We start from the raw sequence: 19,751 nt of genomic DNA on the forward strand, positions 1-19,751 counted from the left end.
ACAATAACAATAATAACAATAAGGTTTGGAAATATAATGCGGCACGAGACACTTCAATATGCCACTATTCTGTCCACCTGCTCATTCACGATTCTCTTCTTACAAGAGACTATCGAGTACCAAAAAGTGTCGATAAATTGTTTTACAAGAGTTTGTAAGAGAACGAAATTTCTCCTTCCTCTACCTGGCAAGAAGACAGTTCCATATTGCAAAGTTTTCCCTTATCGCGACAGCCAAAAGAAGAGAGCGAAAGAGCGGAAACGCGATAACATCCATACATTCATCATTCCTGGTAACCGGGACTAGACCGTCGTCCCAACGCACATGACGTGATAACGGTCGTAGCCCCTGGCTCTAGGTACGATAAGTTAATATACAAACAGCGAGTCCCTCAGCATCCTCGTTTCCTGATCCACATCTCTAAGCTAACTTATTAGAACGACCCAGGGTTCAGATCCTAAGGTTTGGTCGGTGCGAGAGATTACGTCAGAGATGCAGGAGCTTCGAACGTGTGTCGGTCAGTGGCTCGAGATCTTATTTTTCTTTCGATTCTTCATGGTTCCCCTTCCGTGGAGGAGACCGAACGGTAGAACACGAATGAAACAAGCCACAGGCACCGGGACCATTAGTCATAAGGACCACCGTGCGAGACCATTCGTGGCCCATCGTCATATGGGCCAAACCTCTGCAGGATATTTCGTAAACGCGTTATCGTAAACACGAAAATCTGGCTTCCCCCTTGATAGACCCTTCGAAGATGACCCATCTCTCGAGCTTTCCCCTTTTTTTGTTCAAGAGGATTGTCCGAAAACGAGAGGTTGGTGAGATTTGGGAAGATTCCTTTTCGCTTTCGGCTTTGCTCGTTTAGCGGGCCATAAATCGCGCGACAGAGTCGTGTGACAGGCGGAGTATTCTTGAAAAATAGTGAAGCGTCCTCTTGATATTTTTAACCGTTCCGCGACCTTCGCCGTCCGATAGTATCCTCTTTTCTTTGTTGAACTTTCTCATATCTGGAGAATTAGGTACACGTATATTGGAAATAGTTATACAGAGTACTGGAATCTTTAGATTTTGTTTAAACAATTATGTTTAATAAAGGTTAGATACATTTTTAAAGAAACGATAGAATGGGAAATTACGATTGCATAGAAAAGATGCATTTTATGTTATTAACTTTTTATTATGCACTTTCTTCTTTGCTACTGGGATATGATTTCCCGAATGTCAACCTCGCTCGATTTCAAGCGTAATACAGCCGTAGCACATACAACTACCCCTGGGATTTTTCTTCGTCTTGTTGGCTATACGCGATCGGTTTGATCGTGAATAGAACAATTTAGCATAGGACAATGAGCTCGTAACCAGCTAAACGAACCGTAAACGTGAGTCATAGTATCCTCGATCTCCTACTCTACGCCCGTGCGCCGGTATATTTTAGTGCCATTAGTATTTTTGATGATTCAGTTCACCGTGTTCCGCGGTAATTCATGGTACAGGGAACGCGAGGTTTGATGTCATCAGGTTGCTGTTTTCGATGAAAATAGGCTAATTTTCTGGTCCACATAAATTTACAGTCTCTCGTGGCATAATTTAGTGGCATCGTTTTTCGACTACATGTGTTACTTCATCTTCGCTTTTTCCGTTAAATGATGCGTGAAATTTTACGTTTAATATATTACGATCTTTTTCACCTTCACCATTAAAAATAATTGAGTTATAAAGAAATTGTTCCGAAGCCAGAAAATACGATAAAGTATACAAGATTTAGTTATGTTTCTTATTGATGTTCTCTATTATTTAATGAAGTGTATATTAATGTTACTTGATAGTATGTAAGTTCCTAGTTTGTAGCAACCTGTTGAACAAGTTCAATCGCTGCTTAATCTACTCATCATACGACCCACAACGTTGCAGACATATACAGAGTGTCCACGAATAACACAGTTCTTTCATAGTTGTAAAGAAATTAAAAATATAATTAAGTATACATTAAAGTTATATATGTAAAATATGAAAACCAAATGCATGTAGTAATAGAAAAATAATCTATACGATAGACGTGGGTCGAATACAATATTTTACATTATAATTCATCAAAAAATCGTAAAAGAATCATAAAACGTGCAAAAGTTATTTGCAATATATTGTTTGATTAAATCAGTAAAATTTGGAATCAATCAGTGTTTCATGAACGCCATGTACCTTGTAAAAGATTGTTCAGCCGGTTTCAAACGCACTGTAAAACTTGTTTTCACACTGCGTCCACATTAGTTTCTATTATGAATTATGTTCACGTCGAACAAATCCGATTATAGCTTTCGTATACGTAACTGCGTAATGAATCAGAGAAAATCCAATATACTTGGCAGTTTATGATACTTGCTACGGTTATATGGGATATGATATTATCTACATCTTATTCTCACCATTTTTCACCTTAATAAGCATAATCTTCGTTATATTATAAAAATCTCCGCTCGTAAATTCCGTTTTCCATTATCAAATTGGTGGAGAGTAACCCGATGTCGGATAAATGCAGTTTCACCGTACGAAGAACTAAAATCTTACTCGTCTCTAACGATTCGTTGAACCTACCCTTGAACAGAATCTCCCATGATCCATTTCTTCACCAAGTGTTTCGGCCATCCATCGGCATCTTCCTCTCCGCGTCTTCCGGACTCGCATGCAAATCACGCGGTCTGGCCAATGGATGCTCGTCTCCTTCTGTTTCCTTCGTGTTGGTCGCCGTAGTTGCGTAGGTTTGCTCACGAACGTGGACACGTGCGCCGCCGGAAAGATGGAACAGGGTTATTTCTGTCGTCATCAGTCACTCGTGGCGGGCTTAAGTCCCTGGCGCACGGGCTCACCAGGAGAAAGGGAGTAAAACAGGCCTGTTCACCGGCAAGACACAACACAATGCCGCTACCACGGATTTGTTTCTTTTCCTGAGCTTTTGTACACGCGCACGGTCCGCTCGCAAGTCGTTCGTGTAGAAGCGAGTCTCAATTCGACAAAGCTATTAGGTTTAGCGGAAAATTCCGTCTAATTTAGGCCAGAGCCACGCGAGATTTGAGACGCCGTCCGTTGCGTGACGTCCGTTGTAGAAATATGTATATTGTCGACGCACGTTCTTAGCGTGTGGGCTGAGCTCCAATATACAACAATATATTTCTATAACGGACGTCACGTAACAAACAGCGTTCCGATCGTGTTCAATGTCCCGGTCTTAAGACAAAAGTAGAATAGAAAATACGTTTCTTATTGTATTATTACGGCGCATTGCTACGTATCAAATATTATAAGATATTCTATAGAAATAATTTTCTGTAAAAATATCAGAACACCAATAATTCAATCAAAGCGAAATCTCTCGTTCCCTTCATACGAACGTTGCGATTGACATATACAAATATCTCATACATACAAATGAAAAATCATATCGATAACGGCTCCTTCGCATCCTCTAGAAATTTAGGAAATTTTTTAACAGAAAAATAAGATTCGATCAAAAATGACACACTTGATTCGATAGGGATAAATATCGAAAATTACAAATATCGAATATTCCAGTACGCTCCAGTACGAATATCGCATTAGTACGGCAAAGTCATCGTAACTCTACCCTGTTACAATTTATCGGTGTAGTCGAAAGCAAAAAGATTCATTCAATGAGCGTGATTAATACCGGACGTTCGATAAATGACGCGTCGGAAGCGAGCACGAGATTTCGATAACGGTTGCGAATCAAGCAACATACGCCTAACTACCGCTGAGATCGTGAGCGAGATCATCGTTGTCTCGGAGGCATTCATCGATTATCGTGAATCGCGGTTGCGTTCTCCAGCTACGATTTCATCCCGATAGGCCTGTTTCTTTGTGGTAACGACGGCGGTTGAGAATTCTATGGGAGAAGGGAGAAACTGACCTGACTGTTCTTTTCAGATAAGATCGAACGAAAGCGGGAAGCGTCGAACGTAGGCGTGACTCCCGTTGACACGGGAAAAGAGGCAACGGGACCAGGAAATCGAGCGTAGCTCCGATCGAAATCGTTGATTCGCGTGGTCGTTCTCGGTGAATCAGCACTACGCTTGCTTGTTAGTGAGAAAATGCGTCCGCGAAGCAACGATTAGGAAATTTTATTCATCGAGATACGTGACATTTGCTCGAGAAGAGCGCAGCTAGAAGGGAGGATATTGCTGAAGTGGTTTTAACACACACTCTCTTTTTTCATTGCACGTAGTCTGTTTTAAAAGTAGTGGAACTTTAAAGTATTAGATTAAGATTTAATTTCGGTATAATTTAGGTCATTGAAGAAGTAGATGTTAAAAGAAATTGTAAGCTACGTTGTAATCACGTATTGCTTAACAGCCTGCATTAATGAGAAAATGAAATCTAAATAACAATCAAAATTTCTTTAAGTCGCTAAATGCTATAAAGAGTATGCTGGCACTTTGCTTTGGATATCTCTCTTTCTGTGTGTATAAGTTTTAAAATCGCATCAACTGCGTCTGTGTAGTTATCGGCGACGATAATGTGAGCAGAAAGAGATTTACTCGTTAGATTTTGCTAAATAACGCGACGTCTTTCAGAGAGGAGAAAACGTTTCAGACTTAATTTCTATCGCAGAGACTTTCACATGTAGTTCCTTTGATCTGCTATTTGTTGGGAGAGTAATTAAAAAGCAATGGCAATTTAAAAGGACGTATTTATCGGTAATTTAACAATTGTAGATGTCGCGGGTTAGTTTTGGATGTCTCATATGAAGACTGTAAGGAAAAAACATAATAAGTTTTTCTTGATTTTCTGATACTTTTGTCTATGAAGAGAAAGTATCTTAGTATGAAATTGAAATAGAAACATTCAAATTCTCCATAAACACATGAATATCTAATAATTACATATCCGTGACATCCTTTCGCAAAGATACGAATCTTCGGTATTGTTACGCCGCGCAACACATCTGCATTCCATCCCGCGCGGCGCGACAGCCAACGGTCTACGTGCCGTCCTTCGAACCCTCCACAGGCCTAAGGACCCACCATAAAGTCGAAATTCTAACTGCATTGTTCGCACACATGGTTTAAGTCAATCTGTTTGCCAGAAAGAACTTTCTAATTCCAGAAGTGTTTTCAGCTGGTTTTTTAGAAGGGTCCTTGGGTTTATTACGTACTCTTAAGAATTGCGGAGAAAGCAGGTAGTGGCCTAACGAAAAAAGCGGAGATCTCCCTAACGGAAAATCCGAGTTTCCCCATAAACAATGTCGCATAGGACCCAAGTTAGTGGGAGGCTTCTTCCTCCTATCTTCCTTCCCAACATTGGTCATAACCAATCAGCATCGCGGATCATTGCCCTCACTTTCCTAACTGAAAATGTAAGCAACGAATCCGCGTTCTTCGTTCAAAGGGCACACCCATACCAAGCTTTCCTCCGCATTCACATTAGAATAAAACTTTAGAGTTTGATCGTCTCTCACGGTGCCGAGAGTTCCTGCATTTCCTACAACTCTCACCGTTCCTGTATCTTTCTGAGTTCCTTCATTATTCCTCAAGGTGCCTACACGGTCTAGAGTCTTCTAAGGCTCTCACTTATCCAGAACTCCGACAGTTCCTATAACTCTCAAGGGCCTAGAGCGCCTAAAGCTCTCCTTCTCTCATCCACGACTAACCCTTCTCTCGTTATCTGTATCTTAAACAACGGCGTTACTACTTGTGTGATTGTATAAAGTGTTGGAAATATACATTATTATAACTCGGACTCCCAGTGTTATACCGCATTAACCACCCCGATTATCCTAACCGAAATACGGGGATCGAACTATTCGTGGTGTCGATTATTCTAATCGTAACGGGAATTTACGACTCCCGTTGACGCGTATTCTAACGACCGCGTCTCCCCGCGATAGCTCGATAAACATGGTCCTTCGAGCCGGATACTGTGTCAAGTGAAAAGTGCACGCCAGTGACACCCACTCTCATACAGTGCCACGTGAGTCCAACAGCGGCGGTAAGCGTTACCACCCCAGCGAGGTCAGTAACGTTAAGGGTCGGCACATTTGAAGAGGTATAATTCGGTGGTTGAAACGCAACCACACAGCCTCCTGCCACAAAGTGGACAATCGCCAACAGAAGTAAGTTCAAACGATTTCATCATCAATTACATAAAAAATAATGGCAACCGGAAACGAACTTGCCGCCTTGCGTCGACGCCGGAGCTACTATATCGCCCAGTTTACACGCCTCGAAAAAAAACTCGACGACATTGAACAATCAGGCTGTCCGGAAGAGATCGACTTGCTTCAAATTAAAGAACGTCTAGAAACCGTCGAGAAGGAACTCCGTGCATTACAACACCAGATCGTAACTTTAGACGAGGGAGAGATCGCGCGCGGCAGTGAGCTAGCGGAAGAATACGAAAGACTGCAAATCCGAGTAGCCAAACAACTAATCAATACACGACGAAGTATACCGTCACAATCGACAAGCGGCGAATCAGCCGTCGGCCGCGAGTCCGCGTCGGTTAAACTCCCGGAAGAACAAACGCGCGGTCTCGAGATCAGAGAACAGTATAACGATATATGCGATCGGCTAAGACGTAACCAACGTACAGCACGACAACCCCGGTCATCGAGACCGGCACACAATGGATCAGCCACTGGTATCAAACTGCCGCGAAATGCTTTGAATCAATCAATCACTCAAGATCCTCTGGACCGAAAGGAGCTGATTCTCTTCCAAGACGACAACGGTCGTACTCCTCCGACGGAAGGCACCGCCTCAACTCCAGCGCCGATCCCGTCGCATACCACGCGGAGCTCACCGCGTGATACTCACAACATGTCAACTGTCCGCGATCTGACGACCACGTTCGCAGCGTCAGCATCGCAATCATCTGATTCGACGTTACACAACGTCTTGAATCAATCAATCACTCAAGATCCTCTGGACCAAAAGGAGCTGATTCTCTTCCAAGACGACAACGGTCGTACTCCTCCGACGGAAGGCACCGCCTCAACTCCAGCGCCGATCCCGTCGCATACCACGCGGAGCTCACCGCGTGATACTCACAACATGTCAACTGTCCGCGATCTGACGACCACGTTCGCAGCGTCAGCATCGCAATCATCTGATTCGACGTTACACAACGTCTTGAATCAATCAATCACTCAAGATCCTCTGGACCGAAAGGAGCTGAATCTCTTCCAAGACGACAACGGTCATACTCCTCCGACGGAAGGCACCGCCTCAACTCCAGCGCCGATCCCGTCGCATACCACGCGGAGCTCACCGCGTGACATTCGCACCATATCAACTACCCGCGATCTGACAACCACGTTCGCAGCGTCAGCATCGCAATCATCTGATTCGACGTTACACAACGTCTTGAATCAATCAATCGCTCGAGACCCTCTGGACCGGAAGGGACCGACTCTCATCCAAGACGACAACGGTCGTATTCCGCCAACGGAAACCATCGCATCCACTCAAACGGCGATTCCGTCGCATACCACGCTGAGCTTACCGCGTGACACTTATAATGTGTCACCCACACGCGATCTGACGACAACCACGTTCCCATCGTCAGCATCGCAACCATCTGATTCAACTACACAAAATGTCTCGAATCTGCCGGATGCTCCAGATCTGCAAGACCGGAAGGAACTGAATCACGTCCAGGACAAAAACGTTTATACTCCGCCAACGGAGAACATCACCTTACATGTTACACCGGACATGGACATCATATCGGAGAGTCTTTCTCCACAACCTAACGTGACGAATTCTCCATCGCCATGGCCGCGAGGAGCCACGCCTGCGAGTAACTCAAATCGGGATAATCTCCACGTTATTACCACCATGACTAATCAGTTAATTGTCAGTAGTTTTCAGAACGCGCCAGCTGATGTCAACACTTGTCCACTAAGCCCACAGAGTACTACGTGGGACAAATCTCTGATTCTGTCTCTTGCGGATTGTTGGACCACGCCGGTACAACTACCAGCCATCAGCGAGAAGGCGCGATCCGGATGGGTCTACGGGGGGAGCCTCGTCCCTCAATCAACCATGACCTCCTCCACGCTTCCTCAGCCGAAACAGCAACGAGGATGTCCAAATGACATGCAATACTTTCACGAATCTGATGTTGCAGAGATACCATACAAGAAAGGCGAAATCTGCTCCAGGTCTTACTACGATACAAGCCACGACATGTGGGACAAGATAGCACAATTGGGGCAAATCATCGGGGGGAGCTCAGTCCCCCAATCAAACACACAACTCTGCGGCGTGTTCGAATCTATACCATGCATCACCGGAGTTTCATTCAACGACACCTTCTGGGGCAAACTATTCAAGGACACCTCATGGGCCGAGGTGTTCCACGACACTGCATGGGCCGAACTGTTTCACGATACATCCTGGATCGTGAACTTCAACGGCCCCTTAACGCAACGGCGAACCAGACACCAGGACAGACGGGTGTCCCCTACGCAACGGCTTTTCGGTCGTATCATCGAGTTCACCCTGGCGACGACGGCCTCGTCAGGACAACTACGAACATCGAAGAAGCCGGATGAAAAACGCCTCTCCATGCAGATATTATCTACCGTTGGGAAATCGGCGAGATGTATAACGACATCTCCAGGGCTGAGGTGTTCTACGATACTTCATAAGCTGAGCTCTTCACGACATTTCTGGATCCGTAAACTTCAGTGGCAACTTTCTTGGCAATGCCAAGAACCACGGCGGTCCAGACTACAAGGCAGTCAACGGTCCTTCGACGCAGCGGCGAAGCAGTCTCCAGGACAGACAAATATCCTCAGCGCAGCGGCCTTTCGGCCGTATCATCAAATCCCTCCTGGCGACCACTACATTCTCTGGACGGCCACAGTTCACAGGACAGCAACAATCAACAAGGAGGCGGATGGAAAATTTAATTCATTTTATCTCGACAGATTTTTGATCGGTGCCCTCTCAACGGGGGGAGGATGTTACGCCGCGCAACACATCTGCATTCCATCCCGCGCGGCGCGACAGCCAACGGTCTACGTGCCGTCCTTCGAACCCTCCACAGGCCTAAGGACCCACCATAAAGTCGAAATTCTAACTGCATTGTTCGCACACATGGTTTAAGTCAATCTGTTTGCCAGAAAGAACTTTCTAATTCCAGAAGTGTTTTCAGCTGGTTTTTTAGAAGGGTCCTTGGGTTTATTACGTACTCTTAAGAATTGCGGAGAAAGCAGGTAGTGGCCTAACGAAAAAAGCGGAGATCTCCCTAACGGAAAATCCGAGTTTCCCCATAAACAATGTCGCATAGGACCCAAGTTAGTGGGAGGCTTCTTCCTCCTATCTTCCTTCCCAACATTGGTCATAACCAATCAGCATCGCGGATCATTGCCCTCACTTTCCTAACTGAAAATGTAAGCAACGAATCCGCGTTCTTCGTTCAAAGGGCACACCCATACCAAGCTTTCCTCCGCATTCACATTAGAATAAAACTTTAGAGTTTGATCGTCTCTCACGGTGCCGAGAGTTCCTGCATTTCCTACAACTCTCACCGTTCCTGTATCTTTCTGAGTTCCTTCATTATTCCTCAAGGTGCCTACACGGTCTAGAGTCTTCTAAGGCTCTCACTTATCCAGAACTCCGACAGTTCCTATAACTCTCAAGGGCCTAGAGCGCCTAAAGCTCTCCTTCTCTCATCCACGACTAACCCTTCTCTCGTTATCTGTATCTTAAACAACGGCGTTACTACTTGTGTGATTGTATAAAGTGTTGGAAATATACATTATTATAACTCGGACTCCCAGTGTTATACCGCATTAACCACCCCGATTATCCTAACCGAAATACGGGGATCGAACTATTCGTGGTGTCGATTATTCTAATCGTAACGGGAATTTACGACTCCCGTTGACGCGTATTCTAACGACCGCGTCTCCCCGCGATAGCTCGATAAACAGGTATTTTTCATTTTCTACATCGCACGTACCTTCCGTAATTCGCGAATTACAAAAGATGCGTGAAGCTTTCGCGCGCGATTCGTATATTCTCCAGCGGGTAACACGTGAAACGGCACATTTGCATTTCAAAGCGACTCGTTTCACTCTCCGATTCCTTCTCGTCGTTCGATCGGGTCGATACACGGCGCGCGCACTGCGCGCTGCATAATTTACACTCGGCAGAATCATTAACCAGCAATCGCAAAAATTCGCTCTCTCTCATCTGATATCATAGAATAGTCGCTGCTAAGTCGAGAAAGCAATAACTTCACTCGTGGGTGTTGGCTTTAAATTAAACGGCTGTCGCTGTTTGAAGATCGATCGCGTCGGACAATTTCTCTGCACAAAGAGAATCTCAGCTATAGTGTATATAAAAGTTACAATAAGAGGCAATAAATTAATACTATTCGTAAGTGAAAATGTAGATTCTAGATTAAATTTCTTCAGACATAATAAAGCATCTTTCTATTCCTTTCTGTATGAAAAACGAGTTTGTTGTCAAGTGTTGAACTACAATATGCGACAATATTGGTTATAAACGTAAAAAAAGAAATATAATAAATTACTTAGCATAGTTTCTAAGGTCCAATAATACTCTAAATATCAAAGAATACAAAGCTAGAAATAAGATTGCGTGATTCGGATAGCATCCTATCATAGCATGATAAAACGTAGTTTATTTGCAAACGGACCCTGAAATAAAATGAATGCAAAATATTTAAAATTCAGAATTCTTTAAAAATTATTTATTTGAACCTAGCACAAGATAAACTGTCCTTGTGCTATTCTTAAAATGAAAGCGACCCTTTCTTTCAATTTGTTATTTTTTATCTTTATTTCAAATAAAATTTACTCGCAAGCCTATCCAATACAAACGAAAAACATGTCGAAGTGAAAAGTAGAATAAAATAAAATAAGTTAAAGCGTCACGTATATACTTACGCATAAGCCATTCGAAGAACACCGAGGGACACCCAAGATGTGTATAATGATAACCAGGGTATCATACAACGTTCTACGATTGTCAATTAGAAACGTAGAAACTGAAACAAAACCAAGAGACCTGACAGTTCTGACAGAATTTTAGGATCCTTATCCTCTCGGGTTTTATCTAGACGTTCGTACGTGTACGCTTTGATGCCTAATCGTCTTTATGATATATACTTCTTTCGTCGATTGCGCCATGGGTCCCACGTAGAATAGCTTTCGTTTCGTCTTTGGTCGTTCAAGGCGACGATCGCTCGTCACGTTGCTTTGACACGGTACAAGCTCGCGTGTCGATTATTATTTACGCGCGTTTAACCTGTTCAGGCGTCCAGGATAGTCAGGAACCTGTTCACCGATGCACGTTGTCACTCGGGACGCTGCATCTCTCCGCGGTAACTTGTTCGCTCGTGTGCAACTGGTTCCGTGCTGTGAGCTCTGTCATAACCTGTCACTATATACCTACATCATCCACTATACCACATATCCTAAGGAAATTACGAGATAGATGGTCCGCTTGTATCCTCGATATCGAGGAATTTCTTCAAATGTCATTCGTGTAGCAAGTTTCTCTTCCTCTGCGTGAAATTTCACGTTTAATGCTACAGGTGATTGGAAGCTGCATTCATCGTGAGGAATATGCTTAGGATCGATTAATTAATGATTGTCGATAATGTTGCGAAGAATTTGTTAGTGACAGGGTAATCATGGCATGGCATACGAGTAAAATTTATCGTATAAGTTAGCACCGTACAAGTAATATAAATTACAAATGCAACTTGCATACGTTGAGCAAATCTTCAAAATAATTTATCTCAAATAACAAACGCAAAAATTTCTTGTTCCCAACATTTACCTTATTTCTTTCACGAAGAATTTAACTACGTGTTCCCTCAATCGTAGTAATTGTGCTGATAATAATAGATCGCTTAGTACACTGCATTTTGCCTGCTGACTTTAAATTTCAAGTTTATCATATGTTTATCAGTTCGAGATTTCGCAATTTATTTTATTTTATTTATTATTTAATTTCTAGGACAATCCGCGCTGTATGGAATAAATAAGAGCCTAAAAAATAGCGGCCTTTTCCCATCGACATTCAATGTGGCCGCAAAGGCGGACATCTTCGTCAACGCAACTTGCGGTGAAGAAGGGCCAGAAACATTTTGCAAACCTTCCGAATCGTCGAGATGCGCGGTTTGCGATGCCAGGAGTCCGGATCCAGGCAAGAAACATAATATTAGCAACATACTGGACTCGAGTCCCGGAAAGTGGTGGCAGAGTCCAACCCTTGCCAGAGGAGAACACTACGAATACGTGACGATAGTTTTGGATCTTAAACAGGTAAGATGGCTTTAAGATGATAAACAGTGATTTTTGTTCTATAGTTTCGTAAGGCATTTTTATGAATTTTCTATGTTCAAACCGATCGCCATTGAAGTTTTTAATTCAAAGTAATCTTCGTGGCGAATTGGTCATCAGTTTCTAGAAATCTGAACATTAGTTCTTTGTTTATTAACATTACAATATCCGTTTGTTTGTATCTTTGAAAAATTTTGTTATCATCCTTTATTTTGTCTTTGAAACGTTTGAAAGATAGTTTATTGTCATAGCATGTTCAGGTGTGGACAGGAGGCATAAAAGCAATGGATAAGGTTCGTACGAACATGCGTTCTATTTGACGTTGCCTCAAATTTATAGCCACTTTGTATTCCGATAATCTGCAACTGCTTACCTTCGTAGAAGTTGTTCGACATGTCCTCGCTCCGTATTATACGACACACACATGCAATTTTTGAAAAATCGCGAAATTCTTTGATACGACGACTGCAAACTTGCATACAGACCGATCATTTCGAGCACCTTTTACACAGGTAAGCAGTCGCGGATTACCGAAGCTCAAGAACGGCTGTAACTGTGGAACAAGGTTAGGACACGTGTTCCTATGAACCTTTTTCATTGTTTGCGTGCTTGCTGTTCACTCCTAACGTGGGTCCCACGTGTTACAGTACAACTTGTATATCAAAACGTGTCTGGATGTGATTACGTAACAATCTTTTCTCTTTTAATTGAAATTTAATATTCATACAAGTTGCGATTTAAAGTTCGGTACACGATTGCAGCAGCAGCGAAATTGAGATTTAAATCGCGTTGACAAAAAAAGAAAAAGCGGCCATCGAAACAGTTCCTTCAGTTACCTACAACGTGTAAATCGTCTGGTCAACTTCTATATAGCCTTCTGTTAAAGCGCGCCGCAGGATTAAAATACCCCTCTCAATCTCATCACAACCACCAACGCGTAAACCTAACTCCGTAGCAACGTTGCTTGTTTCAAAGGTAGGAAAGGAAAGACAATGGCGGGCTACCCCAGCCGCCGCGTGATCCCGTGAGAAAAGCGCGTTTCATTATTCAAACAAGCCTGTATTCCAAACGATTTATTCCCCTCGCGTCGCCTCTTCGGCTTTCGGCGAGCAAAACTCAAGCGGCCGCCTTACATTACGCCGCCATTAAGGGGTCGTGTAGTGGGCGCTGAAGAGAGGTTCCTTGTCCCTTCCGAAAAATCGTAAAGTCGCTTTTTCCCTGTTCGTTAGGCTCGTTTCTCGGATTGTGCCCGATCCTCTACGAATTTATGTTCTCTACGAACCGCGTGGCGGCGGCGGCTCGGCTGAAAAGAGAGCTCTGGGGAAAGGAGGTTGGAGAAGAACGTCAACTCTGGGAAAAAGAGAAGGTGGAGGCGACGCCGATTACGCGAAGCAGAGCAAACGGAGATAGACAGATAGGATGGCTAGATAGAGAAGGGCAATGGTTACTTTCTGGTCCCTTTCTTGGAATTTCGCATGCAGCGAGCAACGGCTATACCTGGGGAGCGGGTCCCGCAGCAAATTGCGAACGGCGCTGGCGAAAAACGCTTTAACAAGCAACGCGGCCCTTCTTAGATTCCCTTGGTAATAAGGACGCGACGCAATCGAGAAAGTGGGAGGGTCGGATATTCTGGGGCAAACAACTTTTCCGTTAACTACAGTCGGTCAGAAAAGTCTACGTATATTTCTTAAATGGAAAATACTATGGTAGAAATCGTTGGCTCTACGAACTTCTTTGGTAAATTACAGTATACATATCGTTAAACCGTAACACGATTTATTCACATTCGTTTTTATTGAGGGAGAGGAAGTACAAAAATGCGACATGTGTCGTTACAAAAATTACATACACCTGTTATATTTGCATAAAATCATAAAAATAGTAGGCTTAATATTATACTAATATCTTATGGATCTTCTGTAAGAAAGAATAGCCTGCTGTCTCCTTGTCATTGATAGAATTAAAAGTCACGTAATTGGTGGAATTTTATGTCTGTGGAATTTTAATTCTTCAAATTCCTTTTAGAAATATAAATATTCTATTTTATCGTAAACAGGGGAGCAGGTTAACCCCTTTTTCATACATAAGCGAAATGTCGCAAGGTACAAAATTAATACCAATATGATAATTATCTAAATACCTAATCCGTTTCGGAGAACTTTCTCTACGTTTGATATAAAAGAAGATATAGAGTCGCGGAAGAAGTTTATGCTTCCAGTGAATTGGTTTGTTAAATTTGACAATCTGGTGATAACATCGGTACGTTCGTAACGAGAAGTGCACAGCTGAGTGTGAACGTATGAGAATGCCTGACCTTTCTAACAGGCACATTGATATTAATTCTCTCGAGAATTCTCTCGAGAAGTTGCAATGTTCAGTAAACACGTAATATCCGAATGGTTTATACGACCAAGTTTATACGCATAATATGCTAATATGAATAATATTCTCTCCTAATAATTTCTCAGCTTTTCTGAAATTTTCGCGAGTGTTCCAATGCTTACGAGCGGGGGTGTAGCCGTAGCTGCTACTTGTTTTTACTTTTCCCTTTTCGATTAGGCTGCGCGATCGCGTATGCATACAATACGTATATACATCGAGCAATTTATTCTTGTTGCTGGTGTTGTCGGTATTGGGAGTCACAAATGATGCTCGTTAGAGGTGAAACCGTTCGCGACCGACATAATCGCCACCGCTGTTTTAACGCGATATTAATCACAGTAATCAGCCCAGCCTTGGTCAACGTATAATCATCCCAGAGGCTCGGGCGTGCTAGAGAACTTCTTAAAAATGTAATCTGCAACGCCTCATCTCGTTCTCGGATCCTCCATCTTCTAAAATATTTCGAAATAGCCACGTGTAGGAATTTGGATCGTGAACACATTGATTTTCGTTCATATGTTCCTTGATTTATGTCGTAAAGGTATTGGATTACAAACGGTCCGGCAGGGACGCTGGGATTAATACATTTGAATTGTAAATTAGCTTCTTAACCAAGCAAATGAGACTTCTTGTAGGTCAATCTTTTTCATCAGATCTAATTTCTGCGATAAAAAAGATTGAATTTCGTGCGTTCAACGATGAATTAATTTAATCTAGATCGTGGGTCGGATTGTTGTTTCTAAAATCTTGATAATAAAATAATGAAAATGTTGCGACAAAGTGATTGCTCGCTTAGCCTTTGGCCACGTAGCAAGTCACACAGCGAACTAGGTAAAATGTTATAAACAATTTTCTTCGAAATTACTGCTGAAAGAAACTATGGATTTCTTCTGTTTTAGATTAAATAGCATAAGGAAACTAGCTATTATAGATGTAATAAATTTTACGATGGAATTTCCAAGGGAACAAAACTCCGCCTAATTTTTCTTTTAAATGATCAGTCGCCGTTACGTATATAATTTACTACACAACTTCTCGACTTTTACTTATAATATAATTTATTCTAACTTATTAACTCTCCAACTATTAACTTTCGTTATTCATTAATTATTTATTTCTTTATAAAATGTCTGCACGAACAGACAGTCGTCTCAACACACACTTAATCATAGCAAAGTTTCCTAACTTAATTATTCAAGCATAAAATGCAAATATTGAAATGCAGTAGCGAAAAGGGATCGTTTAATAATTATAATGATCATCGTTCAGAGTATTACGACCATCTAGTCAAATTAACGAGTACCTAATTATCGCACAGCAGCCCTATCTGAGAAACAACTATTACGTTAATATCAAAATAAAAATTGAACAACATTGAGATGGAGTAACGTACGCGTTAAGATATGTAGACGAAATCTTGGCGTGTAATTAGAGGATGGTTCGGAGTATTCGTCTCTAATTGGATACTGATTGCAAAGCTAATCCTTCCTGGGCAAGATATCTTTGACGAATAATCGTGGAATGTCGTATCGGCTGTAGGTGATTTCTCTGTAATAATTAATTAAAAGGCTTCGTTAACGAATGTCTTTAATACGATGTTTGCGGAGATCGAGCTGTTATTAATAGTCACAGAGAATGTGCTGAGAAAAATATATCGATGATTGATGAAGCATTTGCAAGCATCTAGCTCTTCAGCGATGCATTAATTAAATTTTTTATCTGGAAATTACGGTGAGAAATGGATGGTAGATAGTTTATGAGAAGGATGAAAAGAATAATTGCGTTAGACAGCAGAGGATAAGTGTTTTAGATTTTCTTATGTATTCTATTTATCATGTTACTGTAAATGAAATTTATTTCAGTCAAATATTTCCATCATAGGTACGGTTTCTTTAAGGGGGGTCTTAGATATTGATTTATTTTATTAAATTTATATAATTTCTACCATCCTATTGATACGTGTCTCTTTTATCCGAAGAAGAAAATAGTTAAATTTTTCTCATATTATTGTATTAAATATTAAGAAGGTCAAAATTATTAATCCAACGAATTCGTAACGAGTCGTCAATTACCCGAATATTTCAACCTGAACTGCGATCATGTAACTACAATTACATCTTTCACAAATTACATCTTCCACAAGGGTACAGATATTAAATATTAAAAGGTACGCCACGGAAAGGGTGAGTTACCATACATCATCGAACCGTCGAACTTTCGAGCTCGCCTCTAGACCCTGCCAGGCTCTCTATAAAATGACCATGTACACCGAGGTTCGTCGTGATATTTTTAAATTACGGTCCACGTGTATCAGGAGTGATTATGCTAATCGGTGGATAAGCAGGCTGCGGCGGTCATATTTATGATCCTCGTTAACGTTCATTGCGCTTATTAATTTTACGAGCGGTTGTCGTTTGTTCACGATTGTTTTCTTTCGTCTGGTAACCAGCCAACATCCCGAATCAACGTTGTATCATTGTACTTCGCGAACGTTGCGATTATTACCTGTAACGATTGGCAATCATGATATCGAGCTATAGATATTTTTATCGATCCAATTAAACTTTCATTAGCATAACGCCGTAATTAACGAAACCGAAGGGGATAGGGAAGCTTACGAAACTCTGTTTGTCGAAATGTTGAAATTAAGACATTCCCTACTGGGCTATAAGAAATTTCGTTTCAATTTCCCACGAGAAAAATAGAAGAAGCTTCGTTCGATTTCATCGAAGATGCTTCTGTACAGCAATTACAATGACAAACTTTATACGTCTGGTCTGCTGTTACAACATGTTTTTCTAGTTATTTTAACTGTTCAGTATTTAGTGAAATGTGATCAGCTCTTTGCTCGAGCAGTGTTCTATTATTATATTAATACATCTCATGTCGATTTCAATGATCTTGGAAAATGTCGTCAGGGTCAGCATTCCGAGTAAGTTCACTTATTAAGCATATAATCGCCGCTCGATTTTAATTCTGGAAATATTCATAGGAATATTTTGGATAATTTTCAGTTTGTAAATTAGAAGATAATAAAGCAACGGGCTTGTACTTGGATGAATGTTTCGAAAAGTACCATACTAATAAATTAGAATGACATAGTTTCAAAAATATTTTTATCTTCATCGCCTCTTCAAAGCGTGACAGCTTGGAGAACGCATATAGATCTTGGGCGAATGGAGAGGAAAAGAGTTTATTTTGTAAAACCAGCGGAAGGACATTTGAACATGAAACATTTGGAACGTTTGAGAGGAATGTACGAAGAAATTGATGGAACAAGCCTGGCCGTGGAAAGAATACTAGCGCGAGAAGGAAAAGCGGAAGCAGTCGAGTGGCTAAAAAAGATAGAAAGGAAAAAAGACAAGGAGGCGGAGGAAATATGATGAAAGTGGGCTGTGCAAAGTGTGAAATACAAGTAGCAACCAACGAAATATAGTTTAAGGTAGTTTTAAGGAACAAAGGCGCTTTATAGCAAACCAAAGACAGTCTTGCGATACAAAAAGCGATTGGATCGCCAAAGAAATAATTACATAGGACAAGTTCGACAACAAGTAGGATAAAGATAACGTATGCATTGTCATCTATGTAATCAAGTTCAATCTCTGCGCTAATAAGTTGAAATTGAACAAATTATAATACATACAACTTCATCACCATTTTATTATTTCAACAGCTTTTGCAAGAAATTTACTCACAGCCTAGCGTCATATACATACGTGTAATGTAAAGACGTTTGCAACATTAGGTGAAATTATTTTTAATTCTTCCTTAAATGGCGGTAGCGAACTTGTTAAATACATGCCGGTGGTCGTAATAAAATAGATTTTACTCGCACATATTTTTTTCTCAATTACAAACTCCTTCCCCAGATTCCTGCAATTAGTATCACCCTCGGGATTCACGTTAACCGATGCGACACCGTTTTCCTTCGTGAATGCAGCGACAAACGACGCTTAATATATTCGCGGAGTTGCGGGAGCCTGACATTCCGTGCATTTCTTTCGAGTCGCTGGCTCATTTTAAATTTAACTTCTGTTTGCGCTACTGATTGGCATGACAGCACACCGAGAGATCAGAGCCCGACCCGGCCGCCCACGCGGACACGCTCGGCAAAATAAATTAATTTGTTCCTACCTAAAATGGTCCTGTTGATGGACTACCTATTATCTCGTCGTGGATGGCCCGGTTGGTGGAACATGTTGCACAATTACTAGACGGATACAAATGATCGTCGAAAGATCGAGAAAGAAAGGAGCGTCAGTTATTTCGGTGACAGAAAAATATGTTTCTTACCAAGAATTCAATACTGCATACTATATCCAAACATTTGTTTAATCTTTACAAGATGAAATTTATATTACAAGATGCCTGCACTAAGTTTATCGTTTAATTTATTATTATATTTAGCGTATTACATTTATTTCATTGTTGTAGTATAATTGTAATTTTCATTGTAATTATATTTAACCAGTTGCTCGATACTGGAGAATTTGAGAAGTGGCAAATCTTATGTTTGAATTTACCAACAAGTGATATCGTTCGTTTCTTCTTAGAAACACAACAACATCAATAATTTGTACATTTATATAGCTGCACGTTTTTTAAATTATATACTTCGATTCGTGGCGCATTGAATGCCAGAATTTTATCGAGTTTGGGAATCATAATGTGTAAGGTTAGGTATCTTTTTACAGCTTATGTGAAAGTATGAAAAATTGATGAAACTTTCTTTGTTATACAACTGGGTAGCGCGTTTCACCTGTATAGATGATATTAAAGAAATTGTAAGAAATATGTATGTAGAAAGTGCGCGTTTGGTAGAATGATTTTACAATAAAACACGATGAGTAATTGTCTTAAGAGTAACTGTCGAGAAATGAGAAAGTATTTATATCGTATTTTGAAAAAAATGCGACGAGCGTTATGGACATAGTGAAACTGGCCATGTGATCATTTCAAACTTTCAATTCAGGATATGATGTTAGAGGTTACAAAATGCTAAACGTTACAATGGTTGAAAAATATG

At 41.3% G+C, this 19,751-nt stretch overlaps 1 protein-coding gene across 2 annotated transcripts in view; it reads left to right on the top strand.

The window, feature by feature from the left end:
- Window positions 1-19,751, top strand: part of LOC126919317 (laminin subunit alpha-1) — a 204,722-nt gene that overhangs the window by 32,831 nt on the left and 152,140 nt on the right. For both annotated transcript variants that reach the window (XM_050728320.1, XM_050728321.1), the window contains exon 2: window positions 12,018-12,325. In XM_050728320.1, the coding sequence (XP_050584277.1) occupies window positions 12,018-12,325 (308 nt within the window). The remainder of the gene's footprint in view (window positions 1-12,017; window positions 12,326-19,751) is intronic.

Source organism: Bombus affinis, chromosome 8, assembly GCF_024516045.1.
Source record: "Bombus affinis isolate iyBomAffi1 chromosome 8, iyBomAffi1.2, whole genome shotgun sequence".
NCBI classification, from domain to species: Eukaryota; Metazoa; Arthropoda; class Insecta; order Hymenoptera; family Apidae; genus Bombus; species Bombus affinis.